Source organism: Ipomoea nil, unplaced genomic scaffold, assembly GCF_001879475.1.
Source record: "Ipomoea nil cultivar Tokyo-kokei standard unplaced genomic scaffold, Asagao_1.1 scaffold3069, whole genome shotgun sequence".
Classification (NCBI taxonomy): Eukaryota; Viridiplantae; Streptophyta; class Magnoliopsida; order Solanales; family Convolvulaceae; genus Ipomoea; species Ipomoea nil.
Window position 1 is genome coordinate 1,092,573 of NW_017619497.1, and position 21,880 is coordinate 1,114,452.

General features: G+C 35.4%; 1 protein-coding gene across 2 annotated transcripts; it reads right to left on the reverse strand.

Annotated features, from left to right (window-relative positions):
* Window positions 1–1,710: 1,710 nt before the first annotated feature.
* On the reverse strand, window positions 1,711–17,234 carry LOC109165554. Of its 2 annotated transcripts, XM_019314368.1 has the most exons (43): window positions 17,017–17,234; window positions 15,916–15,991; window positions 15,139–15,219; window positions 14,962–15,042; window positions 14,518–14,594; window positions 14,383–14,437; window positions 14,239–14,287; window positions 13,875–14,012; window positions 13,506–13,587; window positions 13,256–13,334; window positions 13,124–13,161; window positions 12,854–13,048; window positions 12,589–12,664; window positions 12,382–12,462; window positions 12,181–12,261; window positions 11,837–11,913; window positions 11,668–11,722; window positions 11,515–11,563; window positions 11,217–11,354; window positions 10,698–10,779; window positions 10,453–10,531; window positions 9,726–9,772; window positions 9,283–9,494; window positions 8,836–8,923; window positions 8,614–8,733; window positions 8,411–8,529; window positions 8,263–8,335; window positions 8,050–8,169; window positions 7,679–7,747; window positions 7,406–7,576; window positions 7,275–7,322; window positions 5,305–5,446; window positions 5,078–5,175; window positions 4,843–4,987; window positions 4,355–4,440; window positions 4,168–4,278; window positions 3,906–3,980; window positions 3,672–3,737; window positions 3,392–3,580; window positions 3,204–3,314; window positions 2,293–2,373; window positions 1,978–2,168; window positions 1,711–1,947 (listed from the first exon to the last, which is right to left on the reverse strand). In XM_019314368.1, exons 1-42 carry the CDS (start codon window positions 17,116–17,118, stop codon window positions 1,986–1,988), a joined length of 4,125 nt encoding a protein of 1,374 aa, XP_019169913.1. In that variant the 5' UTR covers window positions 17,119–17,234; the 3' UTR covers window positions 1,711–1,947; window positions 1,978–1,985. The 2 variants fall into 2 exon arrangements, with proteins under 2 accessions (XP_019169913.1, XP_019169912.1); XM_019314367.1 differs by having other exon boundaries at window positions 1,711–2,168.
* Window positions 17,235–21,880: the final 4,646 nt, after the last annotated feature.

The window sequence follows — 21,880 nt, forward strand, 5'->3', positions numbered from 1 at the left end:
TTCTGGTGATGCATATCTAATTTGTGACATGTTTTTTTGGTGTGCATTTTCTAACATGGATGGTGTATATTTGTATAACTATTAGTACACACACACTGACCGCATGGGAAGGCGCGGGCGCACCTAAACTTGGCACCAACACGAATCCTCAAATACACCACAGTAAGGTTAATAATGCACCAATAACGAACATAAAACACACAACACTATGATTTGATCTATTCAGGTGCCCAATGACGACTTTAACCTTGCAGTTCGCGTAGTGTGAGAACGTGCGCGAAAATATCGGAAAAGCCTGGATGAATGTGATTCGTTGAATTTATCTAATCTAATGGCCTACATTTAATCGCACCGCCGCACCTAAGCGCACTGCCGCACTTGAACCTTCCTCTATATATATATATATTTTTTTTTTTTTTTTATTTTATAAATATATGAAATAATGCTATTTTATAAATATATGTGTAGCAAATATAATATTATCATCTACTACATTTAAAATAATATAATAAAATTAAAATTAAATTGCAAATAAAGTAAATAAAATTACAAATAATATAAAATTAAAAATAAAATTACAAATAAGAAAATTTTAAAAATATCACCTACTACATTTAATAAAACAATATTAAAAAAAAAAACACTATGACGGAGGTTGAGTTTGCCTACGTTATCTAATATCATTACAACACTGTAAGTATGTAGCAAGTTGATCTTCCATCGTCTCCGATGTTTCCTTCATCAATATATCATATTCTCTCAATTGAATATCTTTTGCATATGTTTGCAAAATCCTATCATTCCTTTTGCCGTGTTGCAATTTCATTTTTTTTTTTAATATCTTTCCAACATTTGTTTTTGTTTTTTTTTGTTTTTTTTTGTTTTTTTTTTTGTTTTTTTTTGTAACGATGCTTGGATAGCATCATCATCATCATCATTGTTGGTGTAGTGTTCTTTGACTTTTCGCTTCACTGCATTTTCCTCATTGGTCAAGAAAAAACTTCTTCGCTACTACCATCTCCACTGCCTTCTACAATGGCGCTTGATGTTTAATTGGTGGATGATTTACTCAAAGATAGTTGACGAGCTACAAACGAGGGTACCCAGCATGAAAGGTCTTTAACTATGACCCATACATGTTCGTAGCCAAATTTGTCTTGACCATATATTTGTTTGTACTCCTCGGTAACACGTGGATAACATTCCCGTCGCTAGCACCGCTAGAGCACATTCCTTGTAACTTACAATAAATTGCATAACTCAAAGGTTTTAGAACGAATAAGACCCCAATGCGTCTTTAATCTTTGGTGAGTTCTCCATGGCTCACCTTTAGGGTGATTGACGTAATATTTTTTAACGCGCTTCCAAAATGTTATACCCTTTTAGTCATTGCCAACTTTTTGATCTTATTCGTATAAACATTTTGTCACCCTCTATACTCCAAACTTGTCGATGACTTTTCCGAGTTGGCCGGTGGTAGAATAATTGTTACATCATTTTGGCCTTGTGTAGAAAAAGGCGCAAATTGAGAAAATTACATGTTACCTGAAAATTGGACACTTTGTATGTTGATTGAAAATTGTGAAAGACCCTGCAAATTGAGAATTTTGAAATATATGTGCAAATGATGGAAATTGAACATTACCCGAAATTGAAAATTTTGGAGAAATTTAGAATTTTGTGAAGATGGTTGGGAAGTAAAGACATGAATAGCAGGCAGAAACACAATTGGCTGAAGAAGATCATATGATCCTGAGAACAAATTAAAGAAGGAAAATTTAAAGTCCAACAATGAATCATGAACTAAACACCAGAGCTCCCAGTAGCCAGGTTGAATTCAGCATCCTATTATTCAAAGAATTATTGACATCCTATTATTCAAAGAATTATTGACATTATTAACCGGTGTTTTAGTTCGAGGAGAGATCAAGCACCGGGGTGCATTAACCGTCACCTTCACTGTGCCTCGATATACAATGGAGCGTTCAATATGCTTTTCCCGATGAGCCAAACAGACGCATTTTCTCTGCAACCACGGCCTTCATGGCTTCCTTCGCAGAGTTCATCACGTGAACGAGGTCCTTCTTGGGGCTACTCAGCGTTTCCATGTAAGCCTTCCGCACCTCAGTATTCACGTTGAACTTTCTCACCCCGAGCTTTATGCATTCCTGGGTGTAGCAGTGGAACAAACCGAGTTCAGACCATTTTTAACAACATTGCATTTGAAATTCGAGGAGGTGTCTTGGAATGAATGTCTAGTCGAGGTGAAATTTAGGGGTTTGTTATGTGTACCTCGATGATTTCCTTTGACAAGCCAGACGCTCCATGGAGAACGAGATGAACTCCTTTCTTCGAACACAAATCATAGAGATCCTGGACAGACAGACAATACAGAGGCAAGGATCAGCATTCGGGGGCATGTCATTTTAAAGCAAAAATATCCATTTTTTTTCGAAAGTTGAACTTACCAGGATCAAAGTTTAAGCCAAACTCAAGTAAACTAACACAAAAAACAGTAATCGACACTTACAATGGGGTGGAGGAAACTTTTACTCCCTCCTTCCCATAATGGCTGTCTTATTTTCCTGTTTAGTACATCCCAAAATAATGCATACTTTTGGTTCCTGGACGGTAGATTGTGGACAAGGTCACAAGTTCAAGCCTTAGCAGCCGCAGACCACAGTGTGGGAGTTCCATAATCCTACCAGGCACTGGACCTCCCACCTAATGGACCACTGAGTCACAGTGATTTACTCATCCACAATCCTGTCAGGCCGGAGTGTGGGGCCCTCGGGGGAGGGATTTCCCCTTTTGTGGACAACTTTTATGTTTCTAACTTACACCTTTGTGCATTTTGTCTTTTGTCTTTTTTTTTTTTGGAGTACTGTTGACTCTGTTACAATGCAGTATCTGTAACAGAGGCTCCACTGAGGCTCGAACCCACAACCCATATAGGAGAGCATTTGGTGCCACTAGACCACAAGGTCCTTGGCGTCTTTTGTCCTTTTAGATTACCCTTTTTAACTTTTTCACTTGGTGGGTCCCATTTGATTGTACTTCTAATGCAACCTTTATGGGTGAACTTGGAAAAAAATTTAAAATCTCAATTGTTTCCTTGATAACCATGCCAAACACAACTAATACAGCCTTTATGGGATTTGAGATACAAAGAAGGAAAAGAAAAGACGAGAAGTGTGATTGACCTTAAGCAAATCGAGTCTGAGATTTGGGCCGCTTGGAGGGTATTTCCCATGGACATTTCCGATGCACACTGCCAACGCATCTATGCCCGTGGCCTCAATGAAGTCATTAGCCTGAAAATCAGATGCAGAAGGATGGATGATATTAGCAATGGACCGTATTCCATAAACTACGAGTATTAAAAGAGCACCTGATTGACATCGGTCAGCTTAGCTTCGTAATCTTCCACAGTCAAGTCATCTTCTGTACCCGACAATCTTCCCAACTCAGCTTCGACCAATAAATTTTTCGAGTGTGCCAAAGCAGAGATGTACTTTGTGTAAGGAGTGTTCTCTTCTAATGGCAGGTGTGAACCATCAACCATGACTGAATCAAATCCCTGCAAAATAGAAGCCAATTAATTACACCCACACTTATCGAGCTCGAGCCCAAGAGAAGACTTGGATCGAAGAAACAAACGAGAAACTTACCATCTCAATAGCTTCCAACAACTCTTGCTTCGAACTTCCATGGTCAAAGTGAACCGTAATAGGAACCTGTCAATAACACTTGTGAATTATACTTGCAAGAAGCATTCTTAATTTGAAACATATCTGATACGCAGCCAGTACCAACACATAAACGCATAACTTAATCATATACATAATTTTGAACTCGGGTTTTTATATTCAACTTTCTTCAACCAGCTGGAAAATGCCACTTACGGTAGCATGTGCTGCAGCCGCTATACAGCATGCAACGAGCGGAATTCCTCCTTCCTTGAAGGCACTCGGGTGGATCTAGAAAAGAAATATAAGAGTTTAAAGGAATATCATCTAAAAGGAATATAAATATAAAACTTTCATCTTTAGTGTTGCTTTACGTTTAAGCATCTTTTAGTATGTCACTACAAATCGCAAACACTATAGAAAGGCCTTGGTAGAATTGAAATCTTGAAATTTACGGTCTGAATGTGAGCATTTAAACCTGTAAAATAGCGGGACTCTTTTCATCCTCTGCTGCAGCAACAACTGCTTCAACTCCTTCCATGTTATAGACATTGAAAGCACCGAGAGCATATTCACCCTTTTCAGCATTCTATTTGCAGGAAACACGTTCTTAGAGAACTTGAGTAGAAAGAAAACGTGAACTTTTCATGTTACAGAAATCTTACCGTAAGAAGTTCTCTAGTTGAAAGTCTGCCCGGATGAGCCCACCGTTTCACTACCTCTGCCAGAGCTTTACTGTCACCAACATTCCCTAAGGAAGGCATTTACAAGTCAAAACAATTTTTTTTTTTTAAAAGGGAAAATTAACCAGCTTGGTTGGCGTGAGTGGCCGTGCACTCTTGTCCCTTAAGAGAGGTTGGGAGTTCGAACCCCCTCTCGTATGGAAAAACCAATCTGGCCAGCACTTTGCCCCTTAATTGGGTCGGCCTGGTGCGAACAGGGATTAGCAGTGTTGCAAAAATCGCGCCTAGGCGCTAGGCGGTCCGAGGGCGCCTAGCGATTTTTTCAACATTGGGGATTAGTTTAAATATGATAGGGGCTTAAAGGTGCCTCCTACAGTTAGGGTCTGCTTAGGACACCTCGTGGTCTGACCAAAAAAAAAAAGGGAAAATTATAGAGAACAAAACTGTGACTATTAAAGAGCCAAAAGTACCAGGAAAAACAATATATGGAACTTCAGGATGTCTGCTTTCTGGACCTAACTGCCACAAAGGAATACCAGCAAGGGCTTGTCCAACGATTTTGGCACGTTTTGCTTCAAGAGCTTTTGTTGCTATATCTGATGAGGTGATTCCGCCCTGAGATACTCATGAAACGCAAATCTCGGCCCTTAATTAGAATCACTAGAAAAAGTAATTAGAATTAAATGAACAGAACTACTCAACTACCTTTGCAATTATGTAACGAGGTCTTGTGGTTATCCGCTGAACGATCTCCACCAGTGCAGAACTGACCTTGAAATTGATCTCCAAACTCTCAGAAGCAGCTGGTTTTCCATAACGGAAAATTAGCAGAAGTCACAAATGTGCATAATGCGGGCACGACATTTAGGAATTAAATATTAGAAAAAAAAAAAAAAATTGAATGGAAAGAGAAGCAGACGAGGAAAAATTACTTTTCCCCGTAATAAGCTCTCGGCTGGTCATTATAAGAGTGTCTTTACGACTTTTAAGAAAAACATCTGCCATTTCAGCTGTTCGATTGATTTCTTCCTCCCTCTCTTTTGATGTCTTCATGGCAACTCTATCAACTGAAATCTATAAGGTTACAGAAAGGGCAAATTGAGGTCACTATGAAAAACTCAGATATCGAAAAATAGGTAAGACTTTCACAGTGTTGAATAATAGGAAAGTTGTCTTAGTTTCCTATTCTTATTAGTAGTTTCCTATTCCTATTAGGACTAATTTAGTATCTAGTTTAGTATATATAGAGGTCCATTTTAGTATAGAATATACATTAAGAGAGACAATCTATTGTAATCTTTCATTATAATATATTCTCTTTATTCTCTTGTTCTTTGGTTCTCACATATTTTGCTTCCGCCTAACTGGCGGGTGGTGGTTATTCTCCACCCGCCAGACCTATCAATCCCTCAATTTCAACATGGTATCAGAGCCTACTTTCCTAGGCTGTTTTTCTTCAAATATTAAAACCCTAGCTTTCCGCCGCCGCTGCCGCCACCGGAGGGTAACCACTGTCGCCACTGTTTTCTCTCATTCCGACGCACTTCTAGTTGTTGTTCAAAGCAACTAACACCACAGCCTTCACCGGAACGTCGTCGCAAGCCTGCAGCAGAAATTCGGTCGCCATTCGTCGTCGCACGCGCCACCACCGCCGCCGAGATCTGCTATCGTTTTCCGGCCAGATCTCTCTGCTCCGATCTCCGTTCGAGACTTCGTTGCCACCATTGGATTCGTCCCGAGGAGACGCATCTATCTGTGTTTCCCAATCTTCCGCAGTCGACAGTCAACGCCGGTCAACTTCGCCGGTCAATGGTCACTTGCCATTTTTGGATTTTTTGGTGAAATTTGAAAGCTTCTTTGGGTTTGTTGCCGAACATTTTCCCATGGTGTTTGTGTTTTGGTATAACCGTGTTTGTTTCTTTATCTCCGGTATGCCTTATCCCATGGATGATCAGTTTCAGCACTACTATAAGGCCTTTGATTATTTCCCATGTTTCAAGTAAGGGGGAGTGTGACTATCTACAATTGGTGTGCTATCATTTACTATTATTTGCTATTTTATCTACTATGGGCTCCCTTTGCTATTCTTTGCTCCCTTTCTGCCTCTACCGCTCTCTTGTGTTATCGGGAGGTTGTTCATGTTTAACTCTATCCTTTGTGTGTTCATCTTCATTCCCGAGGTTCATGTTCAATTCTGTCCTCGGTGTGTTCATTCCCAAGATCGTGTTTAGCTTCGTCCTTGGTGTCTTTGTCTTTATTCCCAAGGATTGTGTTCAGCTCCGTTCTTGGTGCCTTCGTCTTCTTCCCAAGGAAGGGTCAGACATAGCGCAATCTCTTTTGAAGTCATCCATCCTCGAGTGCTTATATTGTTGTGATGGTGTTCGTGTTTTCCCTTGGTGCCTCCATTCCCAAGGATGTTCATGACAAGCTTTGCCCCTGGTGTGTTCATTCCCAAGGGTTGCATTGTCCCTCCGAAGCCATCTCGCATTGTTATCCTCTAGTTGCATTTAATTTTCACTTGTAATTTTGAGTGAGGTAGAGTGCTTGTTTTAATCCAAGCTTGGAACTTCAGATGTTCCAGCTTGAGGGGGAGTGTTGAATAATAGGAAAGTTGTCTTAGTTTCCTATTCTTATTAGTAGTTTTCTATTCCTATTAGGACTAATTTAGTATCTAGTTTAGTATATATAGAGGTCCATAGAAGTATAGAATATACATTAAGAGAGACAATCTATTGTAATCTTTCATTATAATATATTCTCTTTATTCTCTTGTTCTTTGGTTCTCACATATTTTGCTTCCGCCTAACTGGCGGGTGGTGGTTATTCTCCACCCGCCAGACCTATCAATCCCTCAATTTCAACACACAGCATTCGGGGAAAAATATTAGGCATTTTAGGCTACCTCTATTGTCTTCAGCACATTACCAAATTGCAGTTTCAGTTCTTCAACCTGTGGAATGGAAAATTAAGCAATGAAAATAAATATTTTAGATGTCACAGGAACAGAAAACAAATCCAGCGAACCATTTTCACCTGCTTTGTCGTTTTTGGAACATATGAACCCACAACGATAAGTCCACCACTCTTTTCCCTATTTATTCCAACATCATTGGGTGAAATTGGAGGTATTTGTCTAATTCCCACCCGAGCAGAAACAAAACTAGCAGCAGTCCGGCACAAGAAATGTTTTCCTTTCAATTCTGCCTATAACCCAGGAAAATAGAAATAAATGTTTATAATTCTCATAGGGACGATAACAGTAAAATAATTCTTCCATAAAAATATAAAGTAAAGAGTGTAGAGAACCTGAAGCATCCCAGCTGCAAATACAGCAACATCCCGGTCACTGGCAGCATTGACTATACATGTTGTGCCCTGTTTCAAAGTGTAAATATATGAAGCATGTTAAGAGTCCCACATTGATAAAATAAGAGAGAACATATGGGCCTTAGGCCATAGGTTAGACTAGCTAATTGGTTGGATTCAATCTTTTAGTGTGGTTTGACCCATATGTATTATAGCCCAGTTGAGTGACCCTGGCCCAATCTTGGTTTCTATCATGGTATCAGAGCCTGTTAGCTAATCCAAACTTTACATGCACTTCAAAAAACAAAGAAATATGACGCAATTACATTAGAGCCATGTGAAACTTGACAAAAGAGGATTGTGGTTTATACCTTCTTCAAACTGCAGAGATGTTCACAAACAGCATTTGGCCCGCCTTTTCTCAAAAGCTGGATAGTAATAGATGAAACAGTTCCAGCTGGGATGCGTCCTCTAGTTTTCTCTTCCACCCACTATAATATTAAATAAACATCAAATAATAAGTAATCAATTAAAGTAAATATTTACCACTAAATTGTTTCTCCTAAACAAGGAAAGGTATGGACCTCACGAAGGTTAGAAGATTTATAGCCAAAAGCAGCATCTTTAGCAAATTCCGTCTCACCTGCAGGAATAAGTCTGTAGGGAACAAGCTCGTTAAGCAGTATATACACTCATCAAATAAGGGCAGATTCTGTAAAGAGTAAAAAGTACCTATCAGAGTCTGCAACATAGTGTATATCTCCTATAGTGTAACGGCCTCCTTGCAGGAAAAATGGGCATATTATCCATGCATCCATCTCATCCAGTACAGAAACAGCAGCATCTGGTTCCTGAACATAATAAATTGTCCATTTTTTGTCAAGTGAGTTAAGAAATGAAAGCATAAATCTGACCTGATATGGCCTAGAACTTGCCTCAGGAAAATGACCACGTAAAGTAGAATCACCCCTCAGCACTACTGTGTAGTCAGCATTCTCAACTGATTTAGCTGCAGTCTTTAAGTTTCTACAGATATCGGCTATCAGTGTACTTGCCTGTCAACAGTCTCATTGCAAACAAAAGCATACTTTATTCAGAAAATCATTACAAAAACATAACAAATTTTCCAAATTGTAACTTCTTAGAAGCTTTTGCACCTTCTCAGAACTTAATGCCCTAGAGTTGGTCAAAATGAAGAAGCATTTAGGCTTTTTTCTGAACTCTTCAACAAGTGATCCAATACTCCTGAAAATATTTATATATAAAACAGATTAAACAGCAAAACTGTTACTTGTCCTGTTGGTTTCAAGATTCAGTTGCTTAGCATTAGTTATACATCCACGCCTATTTTAACTTCAATTCTTGATTTGCTTTTTCCCTGTCCTAGCTAGCTGATTACCTATTTTTGTCCATTTATGTTTCAACATTTACAATTTTTTTAAGTGTATGTAGTTGCATTTTCAACAGTTTTGAAGTCAGTATTTTGGATTTTTTTTTCCACAATTCGATATTCATTCAATGTCAATGAGTCTATTGAAGCGCTTTGCAACCTCCAAAGATCTCGGAATATATTTTTATCCCTGTACTTCATAAGAAACACTTACCACTCCGTCAAGACCTCAATATCATGGACAGTTTGAGTCCCAGTTGGATCATCATCCAGAACGACCAAAGTTTTGGAACTATTTTCAGTAAGTTTGCATATATCATTGATGGGATCCTCAGGCCACTCAGGTGGAAGGGAATTTAGGACTGATTCTTTACTGAGAACTGGAGATTTCCCTTCAACAGTTACTCCAGTCAGAGTTTCATACACCTGTACAATTATATGGAAATGAGAAAGACATGAGAACAATCCACGTCATAGAACAGCAAATAGAAATAATTTAACTTCTACCTCAGAAAGTAAATTGCGATGTAACAAACTTATCAGGCACATCAAATGCTTATCGAAGGAAAAACTCGGATATTTTGAGCATATTTCATTACTAAAATTATGCTAAATATTATATTTTTTTTTTTCCTCACAAGCAGTTTCTGTCCATACCTTCACAACACCAGCATCATCTATTCTACCCCATCCAGCAGCAGAACCTACCATGAAACATTTTTTTTATTTGTATCAGTTGAATGAATTTGATTATTCATGACTTATCAGATACTGTTTTCTATCAGCATTGAAGATTATATATATATATAGGTCCATAATCAGGTGAGAACCAACCTTAACCTGAGAACTTGTAAAGGATTGCACCACAATTACTACATGATTGTACGCACCCGGATACGATTGCACCGCAAGGTCCTTCAGGCATGTCTGGGAGCCATAGCAATGCAATCATGTAGTAGTTGCAGTGCAATCCTTCACAAGTTCGTAGTTCGCAGGTTAACGTTGGTTCTCACCTGATTAGAAATATATATATATATATATATATATATATATATATATATATATATATATATATAGAAATATATATATATATATATATATAGAAATATATATATATATATATATATATATATATATATATATATATATATATATATATATATATATAGGAAAGTCAAAAAGTACCATCTATTCATATGTTTGATTAGTACAAAAGAACAGATATTTATGTGAAAATCTGTATTTTGGTTGCAATTACACAAATCTGGAAGGCCCCAAATTTGTTAAATCCTGAAGGCCCAACCACAAGAGCTGCATCAGTGGCAAAAACCGGCCAGGAGTCACAATAACTACCAAATATAACTTGAAAAAGTATTGAACTGACCTGCCAAGAATAATTGGTGTGCAAGATTGGAAAGATGAAGTGGGACTCTTCGTGATGAGCATTCACGGGACACAATGCCCTGTACAGAAATAATATCAGTTGCTTTGAAACTTTAAGGGTGTATTTACTAACTGGAGAAATTCTCCATTTTCTGGAGAAATGGAAAACAAGAGAATTGAAGTAATTCAGCCTTAAAATAAGCTCTAATTAATCTAACATGCTTCATGTATATGTAGAACCCTCACCAAATCCTTTACAAAGATATTAAGTGCAGACAGTGGTGTATAATCATTCTCTATCATGTGTGGAGTACGATTCTCAAACATCCTGCAATATATCCAAACTTTACTCAGTAAAACAAAGCACCAAAATGTTTGACAGCTCCGAAAAGTAATGCTTGAAAATGGCAATGCTTGAGCATAGTCTCTAGAGCACCCAAAAGGTATATCATTATAGTCATATCAGGGCTGAAAAACCAACAATTGGGCACGAGAATTTATGGAGATAAGATTATGTGAACTTCGGAATCTTATTGTGATGAGTCTACACATATCAAAAGCAAAAGAATTTTCAGTAAATTATCTTCAAAGGTATTCAGGGATCAAACTTTCTTGTCTAAGTATCCATGCTTTCCTAACTAAGCACGGTATTAGGAAACCCGAAGAAGCAATTTCATTCTGCATTCATTCAATCTAAGATCTGAGTGCCTTGATAACATTTTCATTAGCAAAACATATCAAACAAATTATGGAGCACAATAGTACCAAGATGTTCCTGCGCTATTTGTGATGACATCAAACAACAATCGTGTATTTAGACCCAATCGTGCACCAAATGCCATTGCCTCAGCTGCTGATGCAATATGAACTCCAGCAAGTAGTTGATTTACCATTTTTACAGCACTAGTAAGAATTTAAACAGCAGTAGTTAGTGCAGGTGAAGTCAAATAAGTTTTATCAAAATTTTCACATAGTACAAACACAGATTTACACATCCAAATGAACCCACATGCCACCATCAAGAAAAGATCATGCATAAAAGTACAGCAAAAAACAAAGGTACCTTCCAGCTCCACAGCCTCCATTTATAACATAAAGCTTTTCACTTAACGCTGTTCAAACAGCAAATAACAGTCAATAAATCATGAAAAGTTCTCTGTGTATTAAAATAAATTATTTTGGGAAATGGAGGGAGGGAGGGGAGAATCTTGCTTACCAGAAAGGACACTACCAGTGTGCTTGAGAGCTTCTTCTGTACCTGATGCCATCATCTAATATCAACGTCACCCCTTGTAAGTTTCAGGTAAGGAAATTCCAAAATTTTTATAGGTGATAATTTATAGAAAATTCTTCATATATTGAAAACTAAAAATTCATTCCCATACCGTAAGTGTTCCATCAGAGGCCCTCTTTACACCACCAGAAACTGGAGCATCCACTAATTTCAAATTCCTCTGTTCATCTTGGAAATTTTCAAATGTGTTATGTGACAATGAAAAAAATGACAAATGAGCAGAATATAATGAATACATGAAAATGAAAAATGAGGACATCTAAAGTATCACATAAACCGAATATTCAACAAATGGAAATAAAGCGAATGATTAGGCAAATATTGGCAGGGTTTTGGAATTTTCAGATAAACAGAAGTAAATCAAAACTGTCACTAGATGTCAATTGCATATATTTTTAGTTGCATCAGATGTAGATTTGGAATAGAATAACATACTTTGTAATCGCCGCTCCAGTTGGCTGACAAATGCCGGAGAAACCGTGGAGCAAAGGATAATAGATGCTCCAGATGGAAGTGCTTTTAACAGCAACAGACAAAGTTAGTCCCACTTACAAAAAAAAAAATAAAAATAAAATAAAATAAAAAATAATAATAATAATAATAATTACTCCATATAAAACGAAAAACGGATATAACCTGACACTGCACCACTTTCACCATAAAGAACACTTTCAGCTTGAGCTTCATTGGTGACCATTATAACAAGCACATCAACATCTGAAAGAATAAAAATATTAGAATCAAGAATTTCTAAAGGTGAAGATAGTAACATAATCCTTATAAGCACCAGAAAATGTGTTTTAGTTGGAACAGCCAATAGCTTGAATATACAGTGCCAATTACCTTGTGATACTTCAGCTGGAGTGCCACCAATCAAGCCACCTTCATTTGCAAATCGAGAGAGTGTCGGTTTATATACCTAATTTGAAAAAGAAAATCATTAAATTCATGACTATGAGTTTCAGAAACATCATAAAAATACTAATGCCATGAAAGACATGTAGATCTCATGAAAAAACAAAAGCCTATATTTTATGTCCGTAAATACACTTGTTATGCATTACTGGGCAAGGATCTAGTATTACAACGAATGAAAGGGTCACATTACATCAAAACCAAGGACGGAGAAATTTGATTTCAAAAGGTGAGTTGCCATGCCGAATCCCATTGCTCCAAGGCCAACAAAACCAATTCGTTTCACAGAATCTGAACTGGCAGTAAGTTGAGCAGCCAGCTCCTCAGGACGGTAGCTTTCAGCATTGACTGCTTCACTGATGTTTACACCAAGTAACAGCTCACAAACCTGTAACATAATGTTTGTTTAGCATAGAGAAGCTTCTATAAGAAAATTCCTCTCTAATGGCCGAAAACATATGACCTTGAGCAACGAATCATCTTCTTTCCCCTGTGAGAATCCTGCAAAAAGGAAACAACCATCAAGGATAGAACTAGACCAAAAAACACACGTAGCATAATGTGATAGAAAAGAAAAGTAGAACTGCATACTTACCTGCTACAAGTTGTTGATAGGCAACTGTCAAAAGGGGAATAGGGAACACCATTGACTTTGCCACGTCTAAAACAGTCCCCTGAAATGCCAAAAAAAAAAAAAAGGGAATTACTAGGGCATATAGGAAGTTGACAGAAATTTGAGATTTCATTGAAAATACCCAAGTTGATGGTCTGATCAATATATATAGAAAGGAACTATATCTGAATCTGATGAAAAAAAACAAACAAACAAACAAAACCAGTCTTACCAAATTCTGAATAAGGACATCAAGGAAATGATGTTTTGTTTGGCTACCCTTTAATAACTGGGGAACATAGTTTTTGAAAACCCTGCATATTTTTGGACAAACATCAAAAGAATCATTAATAGCATAAAAAGCTTGAGTTCCAATAATTCAATTAGCATGGTCAGGTCATCTATGAAATGGAACTAAAGAAAAAGTAATGGCTATCTCTAAGGGAGTTCAGAAGCTGCAAAGTCCTGCTCAAGAAATCTCTGGTACTATTTACAAAATAGAGCAACACAAAACAGCAATATATATGTTATGATGCAGCAAATAGCAATATTTCTCAGAATTCTTGAAGAGGAGCTGACAAGCATCTACTTATTAACTTACCATGAGTTTCCAGCAGCATTAGATATAATATCATAAATTATCCATGGATGAATCCCGGCTTGAGTACCAAGAGAAATGGCCTCAATAGAGGCAACAAAATGAATTCCCTCAAGAAGTTCAATCACCATTTTACTTTTGCTGCAAGGGAAAAATAAAGCATATGTTTACCCATCACTATAATTATCCCATAAGTTGCTATTATGAATTTATATATGTTTCTGTGTTACATTTTACTTATCTTGGTATAATATCACCTTATCATTGAGCATATAACTCCATAACACATAAAAACTTGTTAAATTTACCCATTTTCATGTCTATGAAATTTTTTCATTACTCAGGAGAATCCAAAAGGAAAACATACCTTCCAGCACCAAGTTCACCTTCAAAGATGTAAAGTTTTCCACACATTGCTGTCAAATAAAAAATGGGTGTCATCCAGATATGCACTTTGCGTGACTAAAAGGTTAAAGACTAATTTAAAATTATTTCTGACAAACACACATACCAGAAAGAATAGGCTGTGCTCTATAAATGGACTCTGACCCTCCTGAGGAAATGATCTGAACATCAAAGATATAAGAAGAAAATCAACCCCAAAATAAACAGTTAAGAGGGGGTGGGGGAAACTTGTACACTTTACCATTAATTTCCCATTCAAATCTTCTGAAACTGCCTTTGAGACATACATGTCAACAAAAAAATCTATCTCATAGTTCTCTGCAAGAGAAAAAAGAAAGATGAAGGCTTCAAAAGTCAGCCAAAACTCTAGCCATAATTTGATAGAAATTCAATGCAGATTATCCCAGCCATCAGAAAATTTAGACACCCATTGCAAAATTGGTTACGTTTTTCATCTTGGCCTTTTTATCTGTGATTATTTTGAGGCAAATAATATATCTGAGTACTAATAGGTTCTACATGCACAAAAAGAATATTGGCATTTTCTGCTTATCAGAGTGTGTTAACTGTAACTTTAGAAAAGGTATCATTTAAAAGTCTAGTAATTCTCCAAGAATCAAATCTAAAATGCCATCCCAGTTGGACACCAAAAGGGAAGTAATAGGAGCTCAATGTAGAAATTTACCTTTTAGACTTATACCCAGCTTCTGGACATCTGCAGGTGATATAGTTGAATGGAGGATGATCACTGCATCTTTGCTTATCCCTTTTCAAAAAATATGAAAACAGATGCACCTTAATAAAACCCATAACACGGTAAACAGAAAAATTATATTTATATTTTGGGAAGATCAACACTTACCTTTTAAAACACCCTCATGACCAAAGACTACATCTTTAACTTGATCAGCATGAGATAGCAATATGACCAAAGCAGCTACTCCTACATTCAGGAAAAATTTTAAAAAAAATTCAAGGGTATTTAGTTGTAGGCTTGTAGCAACTTCTTTTATAGTCACACATGCACATAATATCCACAAATTTTGATTTTTTTTTTTTTTTGAGTAAATATGAAGGTTTTATCTTTTAATATTTAAAAGATAGGATGGAAATAGAGGTTCCAGAAACAACTATCCTATTTTTTTTTTATATCTGTAAATGAAGCACATAATTATGTATGAATGTACAGAGTAATTGGAGCACAAAAATTATGTATAGTTGTGCAGAGTAATTGGCAAAGTAAGTGATTTCTTTTATTTGGCCTTCCATATGATTCCTGTATCCAACTGGTTGTTTGATAAAACTTATATCAATTTAAGGATGATGGGGGAATATCTAGCTCTATTTTAGTGCATCTTTTGTGCCACATGGTATCACCAAAGTTTAACTAATTTCTACTCGAGTCAACAACTAGTAGAATTTTCAAAGAAGAAGAAACGAATGGCAGAAACAAGAAGTCAGCTTATACATCATAACGTTTTGTACTCCTTATTTAAGCAAATCAAGAATAATGATATATAATTCATTGTCTTAGTAGATAATTATGACCACATCAAGCACATAATTTATGAGGAAAGAAGTACAAAAAGCAAAATATTACGGAGTAATTAACTACATAAATGAAAACACTATATCTCACCTTTCCCTGCCTCAGTTGGATTTTCACATACTTTGCCACCCAGTTTTGAGAACTTATCAATCAAAGGACTGAACGTCTGTCGTAAAACCATGTTGAATAAAAAAGAAAGTTAATTATATGTGAAAGAGTACCATTCTTAAACAGATCAACCAGAAAGAGATGCACATGAGTACTTGCAGACAAACATGAATCGAAGAGTACTGTATATTGATAGACTATTATTCTATATATTGCCCAAAGAAGATAGATAAGTTGGGCAACTTCAAATCATGTAAGAATATAGAAATCTGGGTGCTATAAGGTTAGGCTGTTGAGCAATATGGATTATTTATACTGCCGAACTGTACAAAGCAGAAGGCAACTTAACATTATGTAATTATATCTTTCCGGGCATTAAGTATCAACAAATCTTTAATCTCTTCAACTTAATAGTGCACCAGCATCATGAAAGAAAAACAATGACAAGACAACAGATTCGTTTAGTCCTTCTAAAGCTCCCTTCCTCGAGAACACTTGCAGCACTACTCAGATGACCTTAAAATCTTTAAGAGAAAGAAGTAGAAAACTAGAAATAAAGACTGCTGCATTGTAAATCAAATATTCTTCTCAATCTCATTGAAGCAACAATTGTTCATTACACCAAGCATTTGGCCTTTCCTCTTTTTTTGGGAACTTCAGTGATGAACTTGACCATAGAAAACCAATTTATTTTGATGCAATTATTTCACCCAATAATTGACAGTACAACACTTTCCAAAATCATAGTACTTCTGACCAACAAACCATTCCCACATCTCTTAATTGATAAAACTATCATTCAAATCAAATGTTGGCTAAAATGATTGAGTACAACGTTTACTTTCTTGATCTCAATGTTCATTAAATGCTCAACTAACCCGTTTACTGATCTAAGTGGTGATTCTTTTATATCTACAACTCTGAATAATCCCATGCAATCCAATTCAGATAACCTACAATCTAAAACCCCAGAACAGGTAAGATCACGCACCCTAAGAAATCATGAAAATTTCATTTCTATTCTTAGCGTTGAGTATAAAGGGTAAACAAAGATTCCAAAAATAAATAAATAAAAACCCAGACCTCAAATGCTTGGATGGAATAGCCAGAAGTGAGTAGAGAAGAAGCCAATTCCAAGCTGATATCATCCAAGCCAACAAACCCAACCACTTTTTGAGAAGCCATTATTATTGCAAAAATGGCAGAAATTTATGCTGAGCAGAGCCAAGTGAAGACTAAAGAAGAGTGAGTCGAAGCAGAGAAATTAATCAGGATTTTATACACCAAAATCAAAGTGCTGACTGTGAAGAACGTGGCATATTCATCTTAAATAGTACCTCGGAGTAAATTCAGATTGTCTGTCTTATTGTTGACGAATACCAGGTACCTGGAAAAAAAAAAATTAAATTTTCCTCTTATTTAACAAAAACATTTCCATTTATAACTATATATATTTAGTGAAGGGGATAATGTTTTCAAGCTGAAATGAGAAAGAAAACACGATTAAATATTCATGAATTATATATTTTCAAGCTGAAATGAAGAAACGGTAGTATAGATTAGAGTTCAGGTGCGGCCGCGTCTTAACATACTGTCAATTTAAAGGCACCAATAATTATACAAATATGTACTAATAACGTTAGGAAATGCACAATAAAAAATATATAAATAGGTACGTACCGCCAAAAACGAACTATTAAGTATGCATAAAAGCACCACACAATATTCAGAAATGCACAATTATGGGTGTGAAGTTATGGCGCATTTTTTTGGGTGTGTTATGCGTTTTTTGATGTATTTATTCATTTCATTGTTGTGTATTTTCCTAACACTATTGGTGTTTTTTTTAAACGGCCGCGCTGACTGCACGGGAAGGCGCATATATATATATATATATATATATATATATATATATATATATATATATATATATATATATATAATATTAATTGTATATGATACAATTATGTATTGTCTCAATAATTATTGATAATTATGGACAATTTATGTTAATTTACTTGTAATTCTTTACCAACTAAAATCACAATACGGAATTTATTCAATAACTATGAGTTTATTTGTTATTCAAAAAAAAAATATTAGTAATAAATTTTAATAATAATTAATAGGAATACGGGTCAAATAAGTCATCAAACTACGTACTAAAATGCAATTAGACTATTGAACTCAAAAAAACATGCAATTAGATCCCTAAACTAACAAATTTTATACAATTAGTCCAATTTATAAGTTTTTCAAGTTTCTAAAATATATATATTTTAAAATAATTATTTAAATTTAATTATTTAATTTTTTTAAAAAGATAACATCGCCGCCGGAGACGAAGAAGTTTCTTCGCCTCCTGCCAAAGACGAAAATGCTTTCTTCGTCTCCGACCATGGAGACGAATCCATAGCCAGAGACGTCTCAGGCAAACGTTTTTAAAAAATAATAATAATTAGTTTTAAATAATTATTTTTAAAAAATATTTTAAATTTGGGATTACCTGTTAAAAACCTGAAAAACGTACAAATTGGACTAATTGCATGAAATTGGTTAGTTTAGGAACCCAATTACACATTTTTTTTAGTTCAATGACCTAATTGCATTTTGACAATCATTATGCTATGGACTCGTGTCCAGCATGCATTGTGGACACGGTAACGGTGTCGTTAATGACACTGTTATCTCCCCACCATTTTTTTTTTTTTTATTTCAGACCGCTTTGTTATAGGAACATATATTCATAATTTGATTACTATATGTTCATAATTGTAAGTTCATAATGTCAGAGCTCTGTGTTCATAATTCCATAACTGTACATTCATAATTGCATAACTGTACATTCATAATTCCGTAACTGTACATTCATAATTCAATAACTGTAAATTCATAATTTTCGAAGCTCCATGTTCACAATTTTAGAACTCTATGTTCATAATTGTAAGTTCATAATGCCAGAGCTCTGTGTTCATAATTTCATAACTCACATTCATAATTTCATAACTGTACATTCATAATTCTATAACTGTAGATTAATAATTTCATAACTGTACATTCATAATGCCACAAACGAATAACGCCGTTAACAGAGACAAATTTTTATTTTTTTTTTTAACTAATGCCACATTTTCCCTGAAAACGACGTCGTTTTGGAATCATGTCCACAATGCATTGTGGACACGAGTCCACAACATAATTTGCGCATTTTGATGTGTAGTTCAATGACCTATTTGACCCTTATTCATAATTAATATAATCATGTATCGGAACAAATTCCACTTTTAGTCCTCAACTATTGTGATATTGTCACATTTAGTCCTATTCTTTTAATTTTTGTCATATTACATCCCTGACTTTGAGCAACTTCCACCTTTAGTCATCGACTGTTGTGGCATTACTACACTTAGTCCTATTCTTTTAATTTTGTCATATTACATCCATGACTTTAAACAACTTATACTTTTAGTCCCCGACTATTGTGGCCTTGCCATATTTAGTCCTATTCTTTTAATTTTGTCATATTACAACAATGACTTTCATTTGATTGTCACCATTAGTTTTCCGTTAAAAATTTCATTAATTTACTGTTAGAATTGACAAATAACAAAGGAAAAATTCTTACCCACATATCGTAACTCATATTTTGAACACATTAGAATTGTTGTAAATATCAAATGACGTAATATTGTAACTTATATAAATATGAGTTACAATATGGTAAGGATTTTTTTCTTTGTTATTTGTCAATTTAAAGATATCACTGCGTTTCAATATTGTACCTTATAGAAATATGTTTGAAACATGAGTTACGATATTGAGACACAGTGATATTCTTAAATTAACATATAACAAAAGATCTTTGCACATATCGTAACTCATAGAAATATGAGTTACGATATTAAATCATTTGATATTTATAATATTTGTAATGTGTTTGAAATATGAGTTACGATATGTGTAATGACTTTTTCCTTTATTATTTAAATTGTAACAGTAAATTAACAAAATTTTTAACAGAAAATTAATGGTGGCAACCAAAGAAAAGTCATGGATTTAACACGACAAAATTAAAAGAATAAGATTAAATGTGATAATGTCATAATAGTTGAGGATTAAAAATAAAAGTTGCTCAAAATCATGAATGTAATATGAAAAAAAAAAAAAAAATATGACTAAATATGACAATGTCATAATAGTCAAGGATTAAAGTGAAAGTTATTCAAAGTCAGTAATATATCAATATTAAAAATAAAAATAAAAGACTAAATGTAAAAATATTATAATAGCGACTAAAGTAAAATTTGCTCCCAATATAGAATATTATTAGTACGACTACTGTACTATATGATTGTACCGAAAAATGGACCTATGGTATTTATTATTAGGTTGAAAATGTAGGCTATGTAGGCCTTGCATGTCATCATTGTATACTTCAATTTTTTTTTTTTTTTTAAAGTACATCCAAAAGTTAAAATGTAAAAGAATAAAAACGATTTTTTTCTGTCTTTTGAAAGAATAAAAACGAATTTATTAATTTCAGTTTTCATTTTTATCAGAAAAATAGAAAGAAAATATATTCATTAATATTTATTTTTTTATAACACTTTTCACAAAAGAAAACATGAAAATATCTGAAATTCAATTGTTTTCTTCATATTGTTGTCTTACAAATGCTACTGATGAGTAATAATAATATCAAGTGGTATAGGTATATGTGTTTATCAAGTCATATTTCGATATTGGCAATATCTTAATTTTATTGTGGGTATTCAAAATTTTGAATGATACTTTTTAGACCCAATGTTTGAAATATCTTTTTTAGTATTTTGATTATATATATATATATATATATATATATATATATATATATATATATACACACACACACACGCGGTCAGTGTTTTCGTGAGTCCACTCTGTTATATGAGTCTGTGTAAATAGATCTGAGCCATTGAATATTTGAGATCAATGGCTTAGATTTGGCTAATTGTGCAATTTCGTAAATGTGCAACTGTGCACTTCACTTGCACAGTTCCGTTGCACAGTTGGCAACATCTAAATCATTGATCTGAAACATTCAATGACTCAGATTTGTCCACACGCACTAATATAACAGGATGGACTCATTTGACCACTATAGTGTTCCCGTGAGTCTACCCTGTTATATGAGTCCATGTGAGATCACATGGATAATTGTGGCGAATGGCTGTAAGGTGGCGATGGCTGCATGGTGGCAGGTGATTGCATGGTGGGTAACAGATGGATGCATGGTGGGTGGTGGATGGCTGCATGGCGAGCGTGGCGCGACGCCTGGGGTGCTGGTTGCATGGCAGCATGGCGAGGCATGGCATGACGTCTGGGGTGTTGGCTGCATGGCAGCATGGTGGCAACAAGGAGATAGGGCGCGACAACGTAGGACACTTGTTGGTGTGAGCTGGTCTGCTTGGGATGATGTACACGTGGATGGTGTAGGTGGAGCCAGTAACAGTATAAAAGGGGGAGAATGTCCGGTTAAGACACACCTAAGAAACATAAAGACTCCTTTGGTTGAGTGGTATGGTCTTCTCCTTCTAGTTGGCATATCAGGGTTCATGTCCTATTGGTAACATAGTTTGGGCTGGTGTCTTGGACTTTGTACATACTATTTTGGGCCTAGTGCCCTGAGCAATAATACTACTATTTCTCTAACCCCTATTCTGTGCCTCTATACCTAGTTTCAACAAAACCATCAACATCCATTTTGGAGGGACATAGAATCTTATAGGAAGAGTATAGTGATTTGAGAAAAGTTAGACAAGTGTTTTGAGAGAGGTCTGAGATGAACGGTCTTACACTGATAAAAGTCTAAGAGATTAAAGGTTAATTTCATCATTGTCATATTTTTCATGTTACGTGTAAAAGGAGATTAAAGACTTAGAAAGTGAGTACACGACTGAAGATGTCA